Here is an 18,281-nt window from a genome sequence, read left to right on the forward strand (position 1 = left end):
AAAAATATAAAATAAAACATATAAGGATAAATAAAAGAATCAAAGACACATATAGATATGGAAATTAGTGCTACCTATGTATAATTATATACTTATTTTTCCCTCAAAATTTTGGGAAAAAGAAGTGCACATTATCCATAGCAAAATACAGTGGTCGTGTGACCTCCCAAGGCTGTGACAGAACAGAGAGCGGAGGGAAGGGCTCTGCAGATGGGGAATAACCAGGCAGCCCTGAGAAGCCAGGTTTGTGTAGCCACAGGGAGAACACGGCAGGAATGACAGCCAGGACTTTGTACAGGATGAGTTTATCAGAGAGACACTCAGGCCTTGCAGACAAATGGGAGGCAGAACAGTGGAGCACAGTGACAGATGGCTCTGCTACTACGTGCCGCTGGCCAAGTTCCTTTACTGCCGTACTGAAGCAAAGGGGCCCAAGCACAGGCCATGGCCCAATGTAAACACTCCACAGCTCTGGTCACTGTTGTTGCTATCACTGTGAGGGCGCAGGGCACAGGAAAGACAGTTCAGATGCAGACAGAGGTCATCAGGCCGAGACCCGGCCATGCCCACTTGGGAAGCAGCTCCAGCCCGAGGGGCTGTCTGCCACACCATGCAGCACAGGGCCCGGCCACGAGGCCCAGCTACCCTCACAGGGTACCACTGCCATGTTCCCAAAGGGTCCCACAGGCCTTGGCATCCCTGGCCCTCCTGGCCCTCCATGCCCCCCCCCTCACCACCAACTTCTTATTTCTTAAGGAAAGCTCAATTTAGGTATTTCTTGAATGTCCCCACAGCGAACTCAATTGCAAGGGGTGGGAGCTCCAAACCAGCATTCTCTCTGCAAGCTAGCCCAGCACCCGCTGCACAAAGACAGTCAGGGAAACCACTGGCCTCTCATAAACTCCCTGCTTACCAAACCCTCCCCAAAACTTCTTGCACCTGCTCCATTTCCCTCTCTTCTGACCCTCTGCATAGGTCCTTCCTCAGAGTGGGGACAGAAGAAGAAACCCATGAAGAGAACTGTACATTAACACATCCATCTGCTGCTTCTCAGCAGCTGGGGGAAGAGGATCCCTTGCTAAAATGAGAAATGAAGAGCTGTGCTGGGCTTCCTCATTTCCATGAGACAAGGTAGAGACAACTCGTTAAAACATGGATTGACAGGCACTTTAAGTTGTTATCTTCAGGTCCGATTCATAGAGAGTGTTCTGTTCTTAAACCCTGGAACACCGGAGATGAAGACATGAGCAGTCTTCACATCCAAAATGTGGGAGGAAAAGGGGAAGAAAAGTGGGAATATCAAAAAAGGCTTCCATCAAGCACCACTCCCACCTGTCCCCGTCTGTAAAGTTCAACACAACAGCAACATGCAAAGAAAACAAATGCCAACCTGAGAATTCACCCGGAGCAGTGATGAGGGAGTTGGTGGCCTCTGTTTCAGTGTAAGACAATGTGGAATCAGACAGATCTGTGGGAGGAAAGGGAAAGAGAACTTAGCCGGCTGTGGGGCACACCTCCCTCTTCTGCTTTCTCACGCATCTGCGTGCACGTGTGTGCATGCAAGAGCCTGCAAAGGACAGCGGGTCCCTCCCAACTTTCTGATGCCACTCTGTAACCCTGTCCCATGATTATATGAGACGAGGCCAGCCGGCCCTGGAACTCTTCTGGAAAATGCTGACTGCTGCAGCCCTGGCACCTGAAAGTTTCAATCGCTTTGACCACAGAAATAACCCAAGTTCAGGGGACTGAGCAAGTAGCAACTTGGAGCCTCCTTGGTTAAGGTTAAATTAAGCCCCTAAACAATTCATAGCTGGCTGCTGTACTTAATTACAACCATTAAAATTCTTGAAGTTGTTCCTTCTTGCTTCCTTCCTTCCTTCCTTCCTTCCTTCCTCTCACTGGAGCTGAGGAAACTCTGTTTTAACAAGTCACCAGCCATCCTCACTCTGTCCCGCTACACCCCTCTAATTAAGGGCTCAAGCATTTGCTGGAAGATTAACTTTTTTCTCTCTCTCTCCCCTCCTCCACTCCTTAACATCCAAACCTGCTCACAGAGCAATTTTCAATGCCTGGACTGTTTTTTTTTTTAAGGCAGTCTTTTTAAGTAGTTTTAAGTACTTCATATGGCGTGCATTATTTGTTTTCCCCTGTCTGCAGTGCAGTTAGATGGGGAAAGGAAAATCTTTTGCACGTTTTTTCTTGGACACTGAGTTACTAGCTTGACAAGCCGATGCCTTCTGGGGCAGGCAGACTTGGAAAATTTTTCCTGGGCCTGTGCCTCCTGCTACCAGCAATGGGGTGCTGTCCCTGTTAAGGGACAGGCCTGTCCAGGAGTTGGGAGGCATGTTCTGTAAGGTCTGCAGCACCTTCATCATCGTCTCACCCAGCACAACCCTGGTCTGGCTCAGCTGGTCCCACCAGGCTCAGGAGAGGCACCCCGAGCTGGGGATTCCTAGGGCAAAAACTGTTAGCCATCAGCCTAGGCCCTCACTGGCCAGGATTCCACTCGATCCTGCAGGGTTATTTTTTTCCTTTTACCACATGGCTTGGAGAGTGGGAAGATGAGACATTAACCAGTTTGGCCTCTTTTTTCTTTTCGTTTCCCACTTGCCAGATGCTGACTGGGTGTCCTGGGTTTTATTTTGTTTTTTGGTCTCATGTGATCACAGAGGCTTAGAAGTGAACTGACTTTTTGTTTATGAAAAAGCAACAATGCAAGGAAAAGAAAATAATACCCAAAAAATAACTCGGACTATTTTTCAGGACACGAAAAAGTTATCTGCTGGTAAAATGTGTTGGGAGGAAAATAAGGACAGACGGAAAATCTCTTTTAAAAAAATCTCAATGCCTCAGGGGGACCTTCTGAAGATCATTGCTTTTAATACCAAATGTTCCCAAAGTGTTCAGCACCCCATGTTTTGCTGCCACTTCTTGTTTGAAGAAGCACCATCACAGGCTGAACCTACTTCTTGGTGAACCACTGTGGAGCCAACACAGATAGCTTTTTGAGGTTCCCAGGAGTGGGAACAGCGGGCAGCTTCTGCCTTTCTCAGCTATTGCAGTAAGTCCCTACAGTGCACTCTCCAAACCCTCATGTCTGGTGCTTCTAGGGAGGCCCTTGAAGTCTGAAGCATCTTCTCATTGTTGTAGAAAAAGAATACCCCGCACCTTGATCATGCTGCTCAAGCCCTAAGGACAGATCCCAGCTGGAAGTTGGAGCCCCAGATTCAAGTCCCTAGCCAGCGAGACCAGGGGTCATCACCTTTTTCTACAAAGGGCCCAATATTAAGCATTTTCAGCCTTGCAGGCCATACAATCTCTGCTGCAACTATCCAGCTTTGCCACTATAGTGTGGAAGCGGCCACAGACAATACAGAAACAGGTGAGAGTGGCTATGTTCCAGCAGAACTTTATTACGAACACTGAAATTTGAATTTCATATAATTTTCACATGTCATGAAATAGTATTCTTCTTTCGACTTTGTAAAAACCATCTAAAGTAAAAACCATTCCTAGCTCCCAGATGACACAAAAACAGATGGCAGGCTGTTGTTTGCAGACCCCTGAGCTTTGTGACTACCAGCAAGTGTCACTTCCTCTCTCTAGGCCTCACTTGTCCCATTCATAAAATAACCAGGACACCTGTTGACTTCCAAATGGTCACTCTGCAGGGCTAAGAGGTGTCCAGATTTTTGCTGCTTTATCACAGGCTGACCCACAATTCCTTAGGGCAATGATCCTTGACTTTCAAACTGAGGTACTACTTTGCTAAAAACATTTGAGGATTATTTCCCCCGCTCTAATGGAACGAGGGATTGTCTAAGTGACTCGTACAATTATGCTGACTTAGGAAATGCTGAGACAATCCTGTGAGGGAAGGATGGGGAACCAGCGGGCTGAACAGGGGGCTTGCTCTGGGTTTCCACCTCAGCCCTGCTGTTCATTAGCTGGGCAGCCACCCCATCCTTCAGTCTGGTCCCCCTCTATGAAGTGACAGGGTCCAACCAAATGACCGCTCCAGTTCTCCAGGGAACTAAATAAAGACCCTGCATCCATGGGATGACCATATGTCCAGAAAAATAATGAGGACGTTGCTATTGTTAAGCCACTGACTCACACACCATCCTGTCCTGGGACAGCCTGGGACAGCCCCTGTCCTCCTAAACTGAGGAGGTCAAACTCCTAGAGGGGCCTGGTGGGCTCTTCTGACTCCAGAGGAGGGCCTGGAAGGAAAGCTAGATCGGATGCCTGAGAGTTGACAACACTTAGGAGGGACCTCCCAGACGATGCTGACACACAGTACTGGGAAGAGAACTTTACCAAAACAAAACAAAACCCACTTCTTGTGGTCACTTGATGGAATGTGTTAGCATCACTGCCATGCTATCTGACTTTTAAAGCTTAAGTCCCACGGGAACTGCATGGGTCACAAAGCCACTCTCTCTCCTGGTTCTATCAAAGCCAAACTACCTTGCCCCACCACCAGGATTCTCTGCTGGAGGAAACAAGACGGCCAGGAAACCAAGCCTTCTCTGTGTCTAATGCCATACACACTGACTACAGAATACAAGCTGCTCACCTAGCCTCAAGGTTTACAGAAAACATACTCTACCTCTGAATGGGAACTGTCTGCAATGACATAACCACCTCGACTAAACACCATGCCAGGGGCTTTCTGTAGCAATACACATGCTTTCTAAATGTTTCAATTGCTGCTGTTTCTGCCCAGGTAAATTTCTTGGCTTAACCAGGGAAAATACCTACTGCTCCTCTCAATAGTGACTTCTTGCTCAACATATCTGTCATAACAATTAGTACACATGAAAGGAGAACAACCTAAGACTGGGGGAGGGAGAGAAAGGAGAAGAGACAAATACCAACCCACCTCCAATGACATGCTTAGGTTGAAACCCATTCATCTCCCACGGGCCCATGTTTAAAGGTCACAGAGAGGTTAATGATGAGCTGAGGAATTCCAAGATGTAAATAGCCCTCTGGAGAAGCTGAGTCTGCTTTGGCCCAACTGAGGGTATATTTGTAAAACTTCACCCCATTTCAAAGGCAACCAGACCAGCTTTCTCTCTCCCCTCCAGCCCTTCAGCAGTGAGGCTGAAAGGGAGCCCAGGATGGACACACCTTCCCAGGGGTCGGAAGGAGGACACACTTACCCAGTGGCTTGTACTCTTCACAAGGAGACAGCCGAGAGTAGGGGGGTGGCGGTGATTCTGGAAGACAGAGACAGCACGTCACTATCAGGGTGGGAGAGTTCACACCTGGGGGTTCTTCTACATGCTTTCAATTATTGATTTCCTCCAATAATAAACCCAGCTCACAGGAAACCCTCCTGTTCTCCCATCACCTCTGCTACCCAAATCCACTAGAACATCACTGCCCAACAGTCAGGCCACAGGCATGGGGTCCAGACCTGGGGTCAGTCCCTGCTCTGCCACCTTTGGCTGTGTGATCTTGGGCAAGTTACTTCAATTCTTGGAGCTGTTTCCTCAGCTCCAGAATGGTGACAACAATCATATAAACCCCTCAGGTTTTCAAGGAGGGTGAAAGAAGATAAATGTATACAAAATGCCTAGTAGAGTTTTTGGTACTGTGGAAAAATATCTCCACAAACAATAACTATTATTATTGTAACAAGAGAAACGTAGGTGCAGGGCAAAATCAGAGTCAGGGTTGCTTGACGGAATAACAGACACTCAGGCCTTGGCTGATGTGGCTCAGTGGACTGAGCACCCAAGGGCTGCGGATTTGTTCCCAGTCAGGGCACATACCTGGGTTGCAGGGTCCCTGCTATGGGTGTGCAGGAGGCAACCGATGATGTATTTCCCTCACAACGATGTTTCTCTCCCTCCCTCCTTCCCGTCCCCTCTCTCTAAAAATAAGTAAATAATGTCTTACAAACAAACAAATGAACAAAAAGAATCGCAGATGCTCAGGTAAATCTGATTTTTGGAAATACTCACATATGGCGTAAGCTTTTGGTATATGTCCCTTGCAATCGTAAGAACATAATTATACGAGAAAGGTATGTGTAGTTTACCTGAAATTCCAACTTCCTGGGCATTTCGTATTTTTATTTGCTAAAGCTGGCAACTCTCATCAGAACTAAGTATGAATGCAGAGGCTCAGACACAGAAGCTCGCTTCCAAACAAGCTGCATTAGAACTAGCACTCTTTGGGCAGAGCAGGCACGCAAGACTGGCTGGGACCAGAGGAGCCAAACCCGGGTGCCTACACAGGAGACCTCATACCTGCCAGCGTGAGCCCTCGGCTTCAGTGCCCCACTCCGCAGAGAGGGTGGGACGTGAGCTCCCTACCGCTTCCAGCTCAGACCCTCCGTGACTCCGCATTGTCTACGGTATTTTTCTTTTGGTTTCCTTTCATTTGCCTAAAATACTCCTCCTTAAAAACATATACTTTGTCTTCAGAAGAATTCCTTAGCCTCTTGCTTTAGGGGAAGTAACAATTTGCTAAACTAAGTAACAATTTGCATGAATGAAATGACCCTTCATTTTCCCTAAATGAAACTAAACACCATCGAATCACAAAATAAAACAAACCCTCAGTGGTAGTAAAGTGGTAATAACTATTATTAGGCAGGTATCAGTAATGACACAAGGGGTAATAAGTGTTTTTTGCAATTATAATAAGGCGCAATTAGCTGCAGGAGCATTTGTTTTGCTCCGCACACCCTATGCAGCTTCAGCTCTTCCAGCCAGAAATTATTTCGACAAAGTGAAGGCGCTGCGGTCTAGAAACAGGGAACCTTTTGTGGACAGAATTTAGGGAGAAGGAAAAGTTAATAATGGAGTAGCTACTGGGAGAGAAGCAAACATTTGCAGAAAGCCTATGCTGTGCCTCTCTCCATGCCAGGCATTTTCAATTTTATTTACTGTGTTTTACCCCACTGAACCTTAGGTACAGAGTGGTTAATTATGCTCATTGGGCACTTCATCTTATTTCAACCTTTCTCAAAGACAAAATGGTCAACATAGTTCCAATTTTGCAGATGAGAAAACTGACTTGCCCAGCTGACTTACCCAGCCAGTGATGAGAGAACTAGGATGTGAGTCCAGGCCTGACTCTGCTCTACCCCCAAATGAGACAGGTAATCAACCCCATTCCCACCCCTTCGTCCCAGATGAATCACCTCATCTGCACAGAAAGTGCTCAGTAAGTATCTGTGGACAAAGACAACAGTGATGAGGACAATGGGAAAGTTGGGGGCAGCAGTGGGCACAGGGGTGGATAAAGAGGACCCAAGGGGCCAAAGGGGTGATCCATGGGAGACCTTAAACAGGACTCAGAGAGGGGAGCTGTTTGCCTTCAGTAAGAGTCACCTCATCCACAGGTCCTCAGTACTCACTTGGAGGGGACTGGAGATCAGACTTGAGTGAGGACCAGCTCCTCAGGACAAGAATCAAAACACAGGTAGGCCTAAAGTTCCACAGGGAAGGAGAACGGAGGCCAGTGCTCCCACTGTACAGAGAAGACTGAGGCATGGGCAGTGAGAGACTCCTCCAGGACCAGACAGGGAGCTGGTTACAGAGCCAGAGCCAGAAGCCAGGTCTACTGACCCCCAGCTTCATTCCCTTCCTTCTACCGCCCCACTAACTTATCAGAAGGACCACAATTACTGCGTTAGGGTTCCTCTGGCAAAAACCTGATTGGCTGAGGCCCAGGCCACCCAAAGAGGGAGGCTCTGAACACCTGCCCCTCCCCGACAAATCTGTCCCCCAAAGTGAAACTTAACAGCAATGAGCAGCAGTTGAAGTCAAGCCACTGTCATCAACACTGGGGACCACCTGGGCCTTGAATTGTGACACCTACCACCCATGGCCACCCCTGAGCCAGCAGGGTTCTCTCATGACATGAATGACACAGAAAGCAAATGTACTAACTTGAAATGCCAGGCACACCAGCGAGCAGGGGACTACAAAGCTCTCCGGAGAGACCCCCATTTGCTCCAGCAAAACTGTGCACAGAACAGTTTAACAACTGTGGGCACTGGAAGCTGATCAGTAACTTCCATACGAGGCAAGTAAAACAGTAAAAAGGCCTATAGACTTCATCCCCAATGGGGGGATTTAGAATGTCAGAGGTTTGCCTAACTCAACTTCTTGGAGTTCACCCAACCCAATTTCTTCTTGTAACTGATCAGGCAACTAAGACCCAGCGAGATATAGGACCATCCCAAAGCCACACAGAAAAGTAGGAAAGAGAAGTTACTTTATTTCAACTAAACAAAGTAGGCGGCCAGTTGGGGACCAATAGCAAGTTACTGTACCTTTGCTTAAAGAATTGAATTATCATTCACATACTCTTTAAGATTTACTCTTCTGAGGTATACAAGTTAGTGGTTTTCAGTATATTCAGAGTTGTGAGACCAACATCTAATTACAGAACATTTTCATCACCTCAAAATATACCCTGTCCCCATTAGCAGTCAGCCCCTTACTCCCCCAAACCCCAAACCCCAGACAACCACAAATCTCCTTTCTCTCTATGGATCTGCCTACTCCAGACACTTCACACAAATGGATCCATATACTCTATGGCCTTCTGGCTTATATATCATGTCTGACTTCTTCCATTTAGTGTAATGTTTTCAAGGTTCACCTACGTGGTAACACGAATTAGAATGGCACTCTTTTTTATGGCTGAATGATATTCCACTGTATGGATCTATCACATTTTGTTTATCCATTCATCAGCTAATGGACATTTGGGTCGTTTCCACTTTTGCGCTAGTAGGAATAATGCTGCTCTAAACAATACTGAGTGACCTTAAACTGGTACCTCCACTCCACTCCCACATGTCCAGGGAGTGGACCCAGGAGGATGGAGTTCCAGGACATTAAATCAGGTGAGTAAGGTGGGCACTCAGGTGGGACACATGGTATGGCAGATAAAAGGTCTGATAGGAAGGTATGAGCTGCTTCCAGGTCCTCTGTTCATTCCCTTCTTAAAAGCTCTCAGTGCTTACAAAAGTTGTGTTGATTTAAAAATAGTAACTTTCAGAGTCCTGCAGGCCCCTACAAAAGAAATTTGCATGGGGGAGGGAAAGAGAGAATGGGAAAGAGGTAAAAGAAGAGAGAAAAAGAGGAAGAGGGAGCAGAAGAAACCCGAGTCCTTTCAGACACCCAGCCTCAGGCATCAACTTTAGGAATCTCCTCCAACTTCCTCCAGCAGTGAGAGAGCCGTCAGCCAAGGGCCCCGTGTACCAGAAGGCTAATGCTCAGCTCAGCTAGGCCCAGACTGCCGCTGGTTAGGCCCCAGAGGGTACCTGGCCTTTTGGTATCTAATTCTCAAACCAGAAGACTTCACAGCCTATCTCAGTGGCTGGTAAAGTATCAGTTTGGGACACTACCTTCCACCCCATCCTTGCAGCCCAGCATCTTGCTTAGGAAAGGCTCCATTGGCTTCCCTCAGGGCCAACCAGTTTCCTCCCTACCAAGGAGTGGCTGTGGGGGGAGGTGGCCTCCCAGTGTCTGTCCCCTCCAACCCCAGAAGCTTTAGGCTGAACCCCAACCCCCAGGGTGAGAAACACAAAAAAGGAGCTCCTGGCACTTTAAGGCCAGCGGAGCCTAATTGCCCAGATTCCCCAGGCAGCCAGATAAACAGCGCAGCCGGCTGGCGCCAGCAAGAGGCAAACTGCACATTATCACCCCTTCCTCACCTCCAAGGAGGAGCTCAGAGGAGCTTGGAGGAGCAGAGCAGGCAGGCCAGAGGGGCGGGGCGGGGGCTTGGAAGCCCAACTTGAAATTGATCTGATTTCAAAGGGATAATGCCAGGCCAAATAAAAGGAAAACTTTCTAGCCCATTCTAATTCCTATAGTCCTGGCCTGGGAACCCTGTGTTTTCCTAGGCGGCCTCCTACAGTCATTTAAAAGTTCTCTCTCTCACTCTGTCTCTCTTTCCCTGGCGCAATTTGGATAATAGTAATTTACTGAATATAATTACAGAAAAAAAAAGCGGTGAAGCAAAGAGCAGATTTATTCCAAAGTTAATGGATACTTTCAGGAGAAAGGAGCTCTATAAACACAGGTTAGAACTGTGATTAAAGTATTTCTCCACATTTCCGTCCACATAGGCACCAAGCTCAGTGAACTGGCTTTTCCTGGGACTGAGAGAGACACACAAAAGGGAGGGATGCTAGGGGCCTGACTCCCACGGGGTGGGGGTGAGGGTGTGTGGAGGTGGAGACAGACTGGGCAAAGGGAGAAACCCACTTTCTGAGGTAAGAGTGGGGGAGAAGGCAGAGCTAGGGAGGTAGGCCTGTGTCACCTGACATCTGCCCGTCAGACCTCAGGGACTCTGTATGCTCTCACCACTTTACAGATGGGGAAAGAGGCTCAAAGAGGGAGCTGGCCCCACTGCCCTGAAACATGGTATGGGTACAGCAGGGTATTTGCTCTGAGCAGCAAGGGTCTTCAGTGCTCAGAAAGGGCCTCCAGTCAGTCACTGGGGATCCCTGTGAGGCTCAGGGGCACTAAAATGACTGATGCCAGGTGGCTGTCCCTCAGTGGCCTGCTGGGTGTTCCAGTCTACTCTCTAGCTGTCTGTCTGCCTGCCAGTCTGCCCCAGCCCTCTCCCCTAGAGCCCTGGAAGGAGCAGTCTCCTTATCAGGACGCGCACGACTGAGCTCCAGCTATGCACCCGCCCAGCTCTGGGAGCCAGACTGGCGGCCAGCTGGTGGGGGTGGGGTAAGCAGAAAAGGGCTCCCCCGTTCTCAGTCCCAGTCTCCTCAGCCCATGCCATTAGGCAGCGGAATGAAGCAAGAGGGTCTACCTGATTCATACTGGAAACTCTTCTCAGGCCATCAGTCCTCTCCACAGCCCCAAGATGGCTAGAAAGAGGAGCCCCTTGGACTGGAGAAGAGGAAGGAGAATAGATACAACCCCTGCAACAATCCCTCCTTCTGGGAGCAGGAAGGGAGTCAAGTGACAATGCTTACTCTAGAATTAGATGTGGAGAATGTTCCTAGAGCCACCGCCGCTGACCAGTAGAGAGACTAAGAGGGCAGGTTACTCATCCAAAGTCAAGTTGTATTACTGGCCAAACAGAGCCTAGGACCAAGTCTGTGGTTAAGCATCATCCCACTGCAGTTTGTCCTCAACTTATACCTGCCCAGGTCCACCAAACTCAAATCAACATCCAAGATGACTTCTCATCCAAGGAAGAGGGACAACCCATCCATGCTTAGCAAGGGTGTGTCCTGTCTGTGGTCTCCAACGTTTTCACTCCCCCACTTCCCACCCACATACCTGAGCTTGCCTGGCTCTTTGACTCTCAGCTGGGTCTTTCCTCCTCCTCAACACCCACCACCACTTACCCACCCTTCAAGGCTGCTTCAGGTTAGACCTATGGAGCTCCTGGAAGTGACCCTGTTACATACCTAACCCCGTAGCACTGTGATAGTTCACACCCCGGACCTGGCTCCTCTTCCCCCATCTCTACCCCATCTCCCCTGGAAGATTATATTTCTTGAGGACAGGGATCCTACTCATATTTCCATTCTCTCTGCTACTGCATCCAGCATGGTGGCTGGCATAGAGTAAGTGCTCAACAAATATATGCTGGCAGGCAGACATGAGAGAAAAAATACCTGCCAGGGCTTTCTAAAATAGCAGAGTGGGCCCCACCAAGGATCTCCCACTAAACAATAACGACCAGTTGATAGGGCAACCACAGAGAGGTCCTGTTCCCCAGAGACGGAGAGGAGACCAGGTATCGGAAGGGAAGAAGCCACTTCCAGGGGATGCTGTAAGCCACAGAAAGCCGCAGGCCAGAGATCAGAGACTGCCAAAAGCTCCTGAATCAGGCTTGGACCGACCAACAGAGAGGGCAGCCAGATGAGAACCACCTTTCCCCACCAAGCCCCATCAGCGAACCACCACGGAAGCACCTACTTTTTTCTTCCCCCTACAGCCACTTCCTCCTCACCCCCTTCACACTGGGAGTCAGGAAACCTGTGATCTGACCCTCTATGGACACTTAGGTTGGGGACTAACTACTGTCTCCAGAGGGACCAGAAAGGAGAAACTCAGAGCCCTCCGACATCCAATAGCCTATAGCTCTCTGACCCACACACCCTGAGAGAACCCCCGATGCCACCTAAGACACTACAGGTTAAAATGTGTGTTCTTGCAAGTTATTGGCCCCATCTGTCCTCACTTCTGCTCCCGCACCCAGGACATCCTCAGGTAAACTGGGCTGGGGGGGTGGGGGTGCATGAAGTCCCAGGTAGAAAACAAAGACAGGGAGTAGTTCTCAGATGTAATAAAATACCTGGCTTCCTCACCTATTCATAGATGCCCCCAGGACCACTCAACTGGACACAAAAGCTGGACACAGAACTGAAAATGATAGTGAAAACCCTGGCATTTGACACCCAAGAGATGGTGGGAGCAATCAGGTCAAGAGGGGGGTACCCACTTTGAGAGGAGTTGCCCTGCAAAAGCTTTGCTCCAAAGTACACAAAAGAACAAGTGGGGCAATTTACACACTTTGACTCTAACCACCAACTGTCTACACCCGATTTCACAACTTACATCTGCACTTGGATATAGCAAACTACAGCATAAGTATAGGCACATACTGGAAAATGCTACAGGCCTGAGCACCCCCATGTAGTTGGAGCCTACATTCCGCCCCTGAAGCTGCACAGAGAAAAACTCCACGGTGTACCCTTTTAAGTTTGCCAGTGCCTTGATGAAGTTGCCATTTGATGTGTGCGCCCAGATCCCCACTCCCTGGCAAGACTAGGGTGAGGCGCCTCCACTGGAGCTCCCATCAGGGGTACCCGAAGGAGCACCACACCTCTGCCAGCCCAAGGTGTCCGGGGTAAAAAGGCCACGCTAGGAAACTGGAAGGGGGCCCCGAGCCCGCCCTATAAGTCCCGCGCGGCGCGCTCACCTGGCCCGCAGAGCCGGCTGAAGTGGTAGGGGTTACAACACACAGTGGGGCCGTCGGCGGCAGCGGCGAAGCTGTGGCAGCCGCACAGGGGCTTCAGCTCCACGGCGTGCTGCAGGTCAGGCCAGCGGAAGAGGCGGCCGAGCAGCAGCTGCGGTGGCGCGGGCTGGCCGCCAAGGCAGAGGTCTGCGCGCGGCACCAACACGCACCCTCCCGGCACGCCGCCGCGGGACTCCACTGCTTCCAGCAGCGTGTCCAGCGAGCGCTCCTTGAGCCGCTTCAGGAGCGAGTACGTGACCGTCTTGAGTTCCTGCTCCAGCTGCAGCAGCCGCGAACGGGCTTCGCGACTCCGCCCTCCACCCGCCGGCTCCAGGGCCGCCCCGGCCAGGGGGTCGCCGGCGTCCCGGGGCGCACCCGCAACGTCCCGCTCCGAGAACAGACAACAAGTCACCGTCTCGCAGTCACTTTCGGGCAACCAGCCCGGGCCTCCCGGCTCCGCCGCGTCCAGCGGGGGACCTCCAGCGCCGGCCTCCAGCTCCGACTTGGGCCTCGGGGGGCCCCCTGCGCGTCGGCGCCTCCCTGCTCCCTGGGCGCCTCGCTGTCCCGCCGCGTCCCGGGGCCGCCGCGGGGCTACCGGGCGGACTTCCGAGCGGCCGCAGCCTCCGCCTTCTCGTGCCCGCGGGGCTGGCTCAGCTGGGTTGCCCAAGCTCCCATCCTCGTCGCCGCCACCGCTGCCGCCGCCTTCCTCCCGGTCGGGGACCACACGACTTCGCCAAAGTCGCCGCACCAGACCCGAGCGTTTGGACCTGAACATACGATATCCTTTGGCGCCGGGGGTGGGGGGGAGGCGGTCTCCGGTTACCGGGGGTCCGTTCCCTCAGCGAGGCGCCGGCTGCGCGGGCCGCAGCCCCACATGAAGCTCCGCTGCCGGGCGCCGTGCAGACCGCGCACAGCCTGTCGTCGAAGGGGCGTCACAGGGCTGCAACATGAGGGAGCTCGCGGAGGTGGGCCGGAGGGGAACACGCGCACGCCGAGCCCCAGTCTGAGCCCGGCCAGCGGCTACATGGACCCGGCGGCCGGGCTGCTCAGCAACTCCAGCCCCGGCGCTTGAGGGGAACCGCGGGCAGTGCGCCACCAGAAAGTCCCAGCATGGGCTAGAGAGCCTTCAAAAGTTGCGCGGCTGGTCCATGAGCACAAAGCGCTCGCGTCGAAACCCCCCCCCCCCAAATGTGTCTGGAAAGCCCTGCCTGTAAAACCCAAGCTCCTAACTACATGGGCTTTTCCTGCAGGATCCAAATGGCAGGCTTGTTGATACCCTCAGCTTCCTTCTTATTCCCTGCAAAAAGAGAAAAGAAAAAAAAAAAGGAAGAAAAAGAAACCCCAAACAAAACCAAAATCCCTGGAATTGCATGCAAGAAACGCCAACTCCGTCTCAGGTCCTAGGCGCTAGATGCACTTGGAGCGAGTTTCTCCCGAACGCGGGTGTCAACACATGAGTGGAAACTGTAAAAATCCCAAAGAGCTGCTTGGGAATCCTTAATTAAAAATGCAATCCACCGAAGCAGAGGTCGCAGCCCTCCCCACACTGCGCTCGGACGCCCGGGGCGCCGTGCTGCAGAGGTCGCCCCCCTCCCCCCTCCACAAAAAGTGCCTCCCGGTGGCCCCGCGGTCCCGGCGAAGTCTGGCGAGGCAGCGCCGGGCAGCTCTTTCTCTCGGCTCGGCTCCCTCGCTCGCTCCCCCGCTCGGCGCTCTCTCTCTTTTTTGTTCTCCTCAAACGCACACTGAGGGCCCCCGGAGGAGCGCCGCGGAGTCATTGGCTGCCTCCCATCATATGCCAGTCTAGACACTTTGGCGGCTCCGCGGCGCTGATTGTTGCGCAAACAAGGTTTCAAGTTTCTTAACTCTTAAAGGAGAACACGTCCCATTGCAGGGCCCGCGGCTACGAGGGGCCGGCTCCTGGGGCGGGCCGAGCCCTGGCCCCCGCCCCAACCCTGACTGCGCCCACACCCCGAGACGCGCGGCGAGCAGGGACGGGAGAGAGCACACACGCGCGCACACACAACAAACACGGTTACAAAAACCATGGGCGGGTGGCGCGAGGGCTCCACGAACCTACTGAGACTAGAATGCAAACGGGGCGCTTAGCCCCTCTCTGGCCTGAGCACAAACTTACAAATACACATTGCACTTTAAACTTGATGCAAACCCCCATCCCAGGAAAGGCTAATAAAAATGGGTGTGCGTGTGAGCTTTCCTGGCTTGCGTCTCTTGGGAACGGGGGGGGGGGGCTGGTTTGTTGGGGCAGCGAGATCTCGGTGATGGCCCGAGGTCTCCACATCCTCTGTGCAAAGTCAGGGGTCGCTCTACTGGGGCCAATGGGGGACTGTGGGACACTTCGCACACAGGGGCTCCACGTTCGCCCGAGGTGGGGAGTAGCTGAGGGTGGAGTAGAGGCGGAACTGTTTCCTACCCTGGAGCTTTCGCATGCCGCAGCCTAGCCTTGGAGCCAGGCGGGCCGCCAGCGGTCCTGGGCCCCCTCAAGGCTGACGCTTCCTCCTCCCCCTTCTCCATTCACTCTCTTCTTCAAGGAGAGGGATGTGGGTAAAGCTCGTGCTTTCTCTGGAGACGTTTCACCACTGAAATGGGGATGGGATTCCGCAGGGTCAAGGGACGAACTAACGCGCGCGGCGACAGAAGCGGGACGGCCGGCGCAGGAAGGGTTAAGGCCGCTCCAGGCCCTGGAGCCGGCGCGGCGGGGTACCTCCTCGGGCGCGCTCGCTCGTCCGTGGGTGGCAAAAGTTCAAGCTTGTAAAGTACGGATTGGTCCCGCGCGGAGGGAAAAAAGGCCTGGTCCCCCCTCCCCCCCCGGGCGCGGCGCCGATTGGCCCAGCCGCGGGGCGGGCACCGCCCTCTCTCTGTCGCGCGGCGGCACCGCCCCCGGCACGGCGCCCCGCCCCTTTCCGGGCAGCAAGCGAAGCCCAGCCCCACATTGAATGAAAGAAATTCCGCTACTCCCATTGGTTCGAGGCTGGGCGCCTTTCTCCCGCGGGGCTCTAGCTTAGGGGTCTTCCTTCCGTGTGCCCACGTTTAGGGCTGGCCTTGTGAGTGTCCTGTGCAGCGAGTCCTCGGCGGGGCGTCTGTGTGTACGCTGGAGCAAGGGCGGTGTTTGCAGGAAGGGCTCAGAACCCTTTGGTGAGCTTTACCTGCAGCCAGGTACTGTTCACGCTGCGTTCCCTAGAGAGGCAGCTGCTCTCCAGTATGGAGCACCGGGCTAAGAGGCTTCCCCACCTTCATCCCCTACTGCTTTGGCCGAATGAAAATAGTTGTCTTGGCTTGAGTTTCTTGTTTGAAAATGAGGATGCCCTGGCCTGGTAGCTCAGTTGGTTAGAGCTTCATCCTGATGTGCCAAGGTTGGGTTAGAACCGGGATCAGGGCACACGCAAGAATCTAACAATAAATGCATCAGTGGGTTGGAGCGGCAGGTCAATGTTTCTCTCTCTCTCTCTCTCTGTAATCAATAATTTTTTAAAAATTACTTTAAAAAATGGGGATGAAGCCTGCCTTGAGTTCTCCACAGAACTGTACAGATCCTAGGAGATCTGTACTGTGCACAAATCACAAATGAGCAGCAGGATTAATTTTACAAAATGAACACTACACCTGAGTAACCAGTACCCAGAAGACAATGTGACTGGCACCCCATAAGTCCCTTTCAGTCACTTCTTGCCCTCAGGGGAATTACTGTGTCTTAAAATACAAGGAGAAACTCAATGTATTTTTTTTATCAGGGTATTTGCTGGTTTGGCCATGGATTACAATAATAGCTCATAGTATTGAGTGACTACTATGGGCAAGGCAATGTTCAGAGCATTACAAAGATTTTAGTCATTTAATTCTCACAACAACCCTGATGAGGTACTATTATCTCTATTTCACAGATGAAGAAACTGGGTCACAGGAACTTATCCTTTCAATTTGCCATTGAAATGAAAATAGTGTTGAGAGTGCTAAATGCTAAAACCAGTATGGGTGCTCAACCCCAACGGCTAAAAAGTGGTGTGTGGAACCCTGACCTGTGTGGCTCAATTGGTTGGCCATTGCCACACAGAATAAAAGGACATGGGTTGGATTCCCAGTCAAGGCACATGCTTGGGTCGCAGGCACAGTCCCCAGTTGGGATGCTATGAGAGGCAACCAATCCATGTTTCTCACTAAGAGAAAAGGGGAGGGGAGGGGAGGGGGGAGGGGAGGGGAGGGGAGGGGAGGGGAGGGGAGGGAGGGGAGGGGAGGGGAGGGGAAAAAGAAAAGTGGAGTTTGGGTCAGAGCCCACCCTTCAGGGCAGTAATTTTCAAAATGTTTGTCCTTTGGGCCTGCTGAATCAAAGTGTTTTGGGGTAAGGGCTGGGACTCCATATAACACAACTTCGGGAGTAGGTATGGTTATTATCAGCAGTTTACAGATTAGGACAGTTTACAGATTAGGACACTGAGGCACAAGACATTCAGGAACTTGCACAAGCTTGTAATTAGTGGCTGAGGTGAAATTTGAACCAAGCCAGTTTGACCAGGGGAGGGATGTGTGTGAGTAACAGAAAGCAAAGGGAAAAGGACAGCAGAGAGGAAATGGGTGATCAGCTTCCACAAATGTCCATCACCTACACTTCAGGGCAAATATGTGAGCCGGTGGCTCCTCTCCCCCATCCCCCATACCTCCTGGAGGTACTACAGCATCCCTTTCTGCAGTGTTCCTGGGGAACTGCTCTGAGGGCCGTCTGGCCTGTGTGAGGGCCTCAAGCCTAGGAGAGACTCAAGCAGGGACCTTCCTGGGAAGGCTACCTTGTTCCTGGACCCAGTATGGCTTTGGCCCTTGTTTACCTGTAATATCGGGGGTAGGGTGCCATTAGGTACCAGCTGGATGAGCCTGAAGAGCACCTAACCCAGAGTCTGCTAGGCCTGAGTTTAGTACTAACCCTACTTAACCTTTCTCGGTTCTGTAAGCCTTGGGGTTCTCATCTGTGAAATGGGCATGGGAATCATACTTGAGGTGGTTACCAAAATTAGGACATGAGGACCCAGAGTCATCCGCCTTATGCGAAGACTGCTCCTTAGGGTGATTGTGTCCACAGTCCTTGGCTTCCCAGGAACCATCCAGCCTAGCACCCACTTGCATTATGACCACTAGAGGGTGTGTGCAGCAGGGGCCCAGCAAGGCAGGGCCTGGGAGTTACAGCCTAAGGGCACCCTACTACAAAAGGAGCTCCAGTTCCTGGGGGTATAGGAGAGGTGGAAGCTGGGGTTCCAGCTGCTGCTCCCCAGGGGTATGTAGCCGAATCACTAACAAAGTAAATCACAAAG

General features: G+C 51.8%; 1 protein-coding gene across 1 annotated transcript in view; it reads right to left on the reverse strand.

Annotated features, from left to right (window-relative positions):
• SMAD6 (SMAD family member 6) overlaps positions 1-14,887 on the reverse strand; it is a 76,168-nt gene extending 61,281 nt beyond the window's left edge. The window contains exons 1-3 of the mRNA XM_037155684.2: positions 12,931-14,887; positions 5,169-5,225; positions 1,391-1,468 (exon numbers count right to left, since the gene is read on the reverse strand). Of these exons, the coding sequence (XP_037011579.1) occupies positions 1,391-1,468; positions 5,169-5,225; positions 12,931-13,741 (946 nt within the window). The 5' untranslated portion in view covers positions 13,742-14,887. The remainder of the gene's footprint in view (positions 1-1,390; positions 1,469-5,168; positions 5,226-12,930) is intronic.
• Between the last annotated feature and the right edge of the window lie 3,394 nt (positions 14,888-18,281).

This window comes from Artibeus jamaicensis, unplaced genomic scaffold (genome assembly GCF_021234435.1).
Source record: "Artibeus jamaicensis isolate MK-2021 breed Jamaican fruit bat unplaced genomic scaffold, CSHL_Jam_final contig_548, whole genome shotgun sequence".
Taxonomy (NCBI): domain Eukaryota; kingdom Metazoa; phylum Chordata; class Mammalia; order Chiroptera; family Phyllostomidae; genus Artibeus; species Artibeus jamaicensis.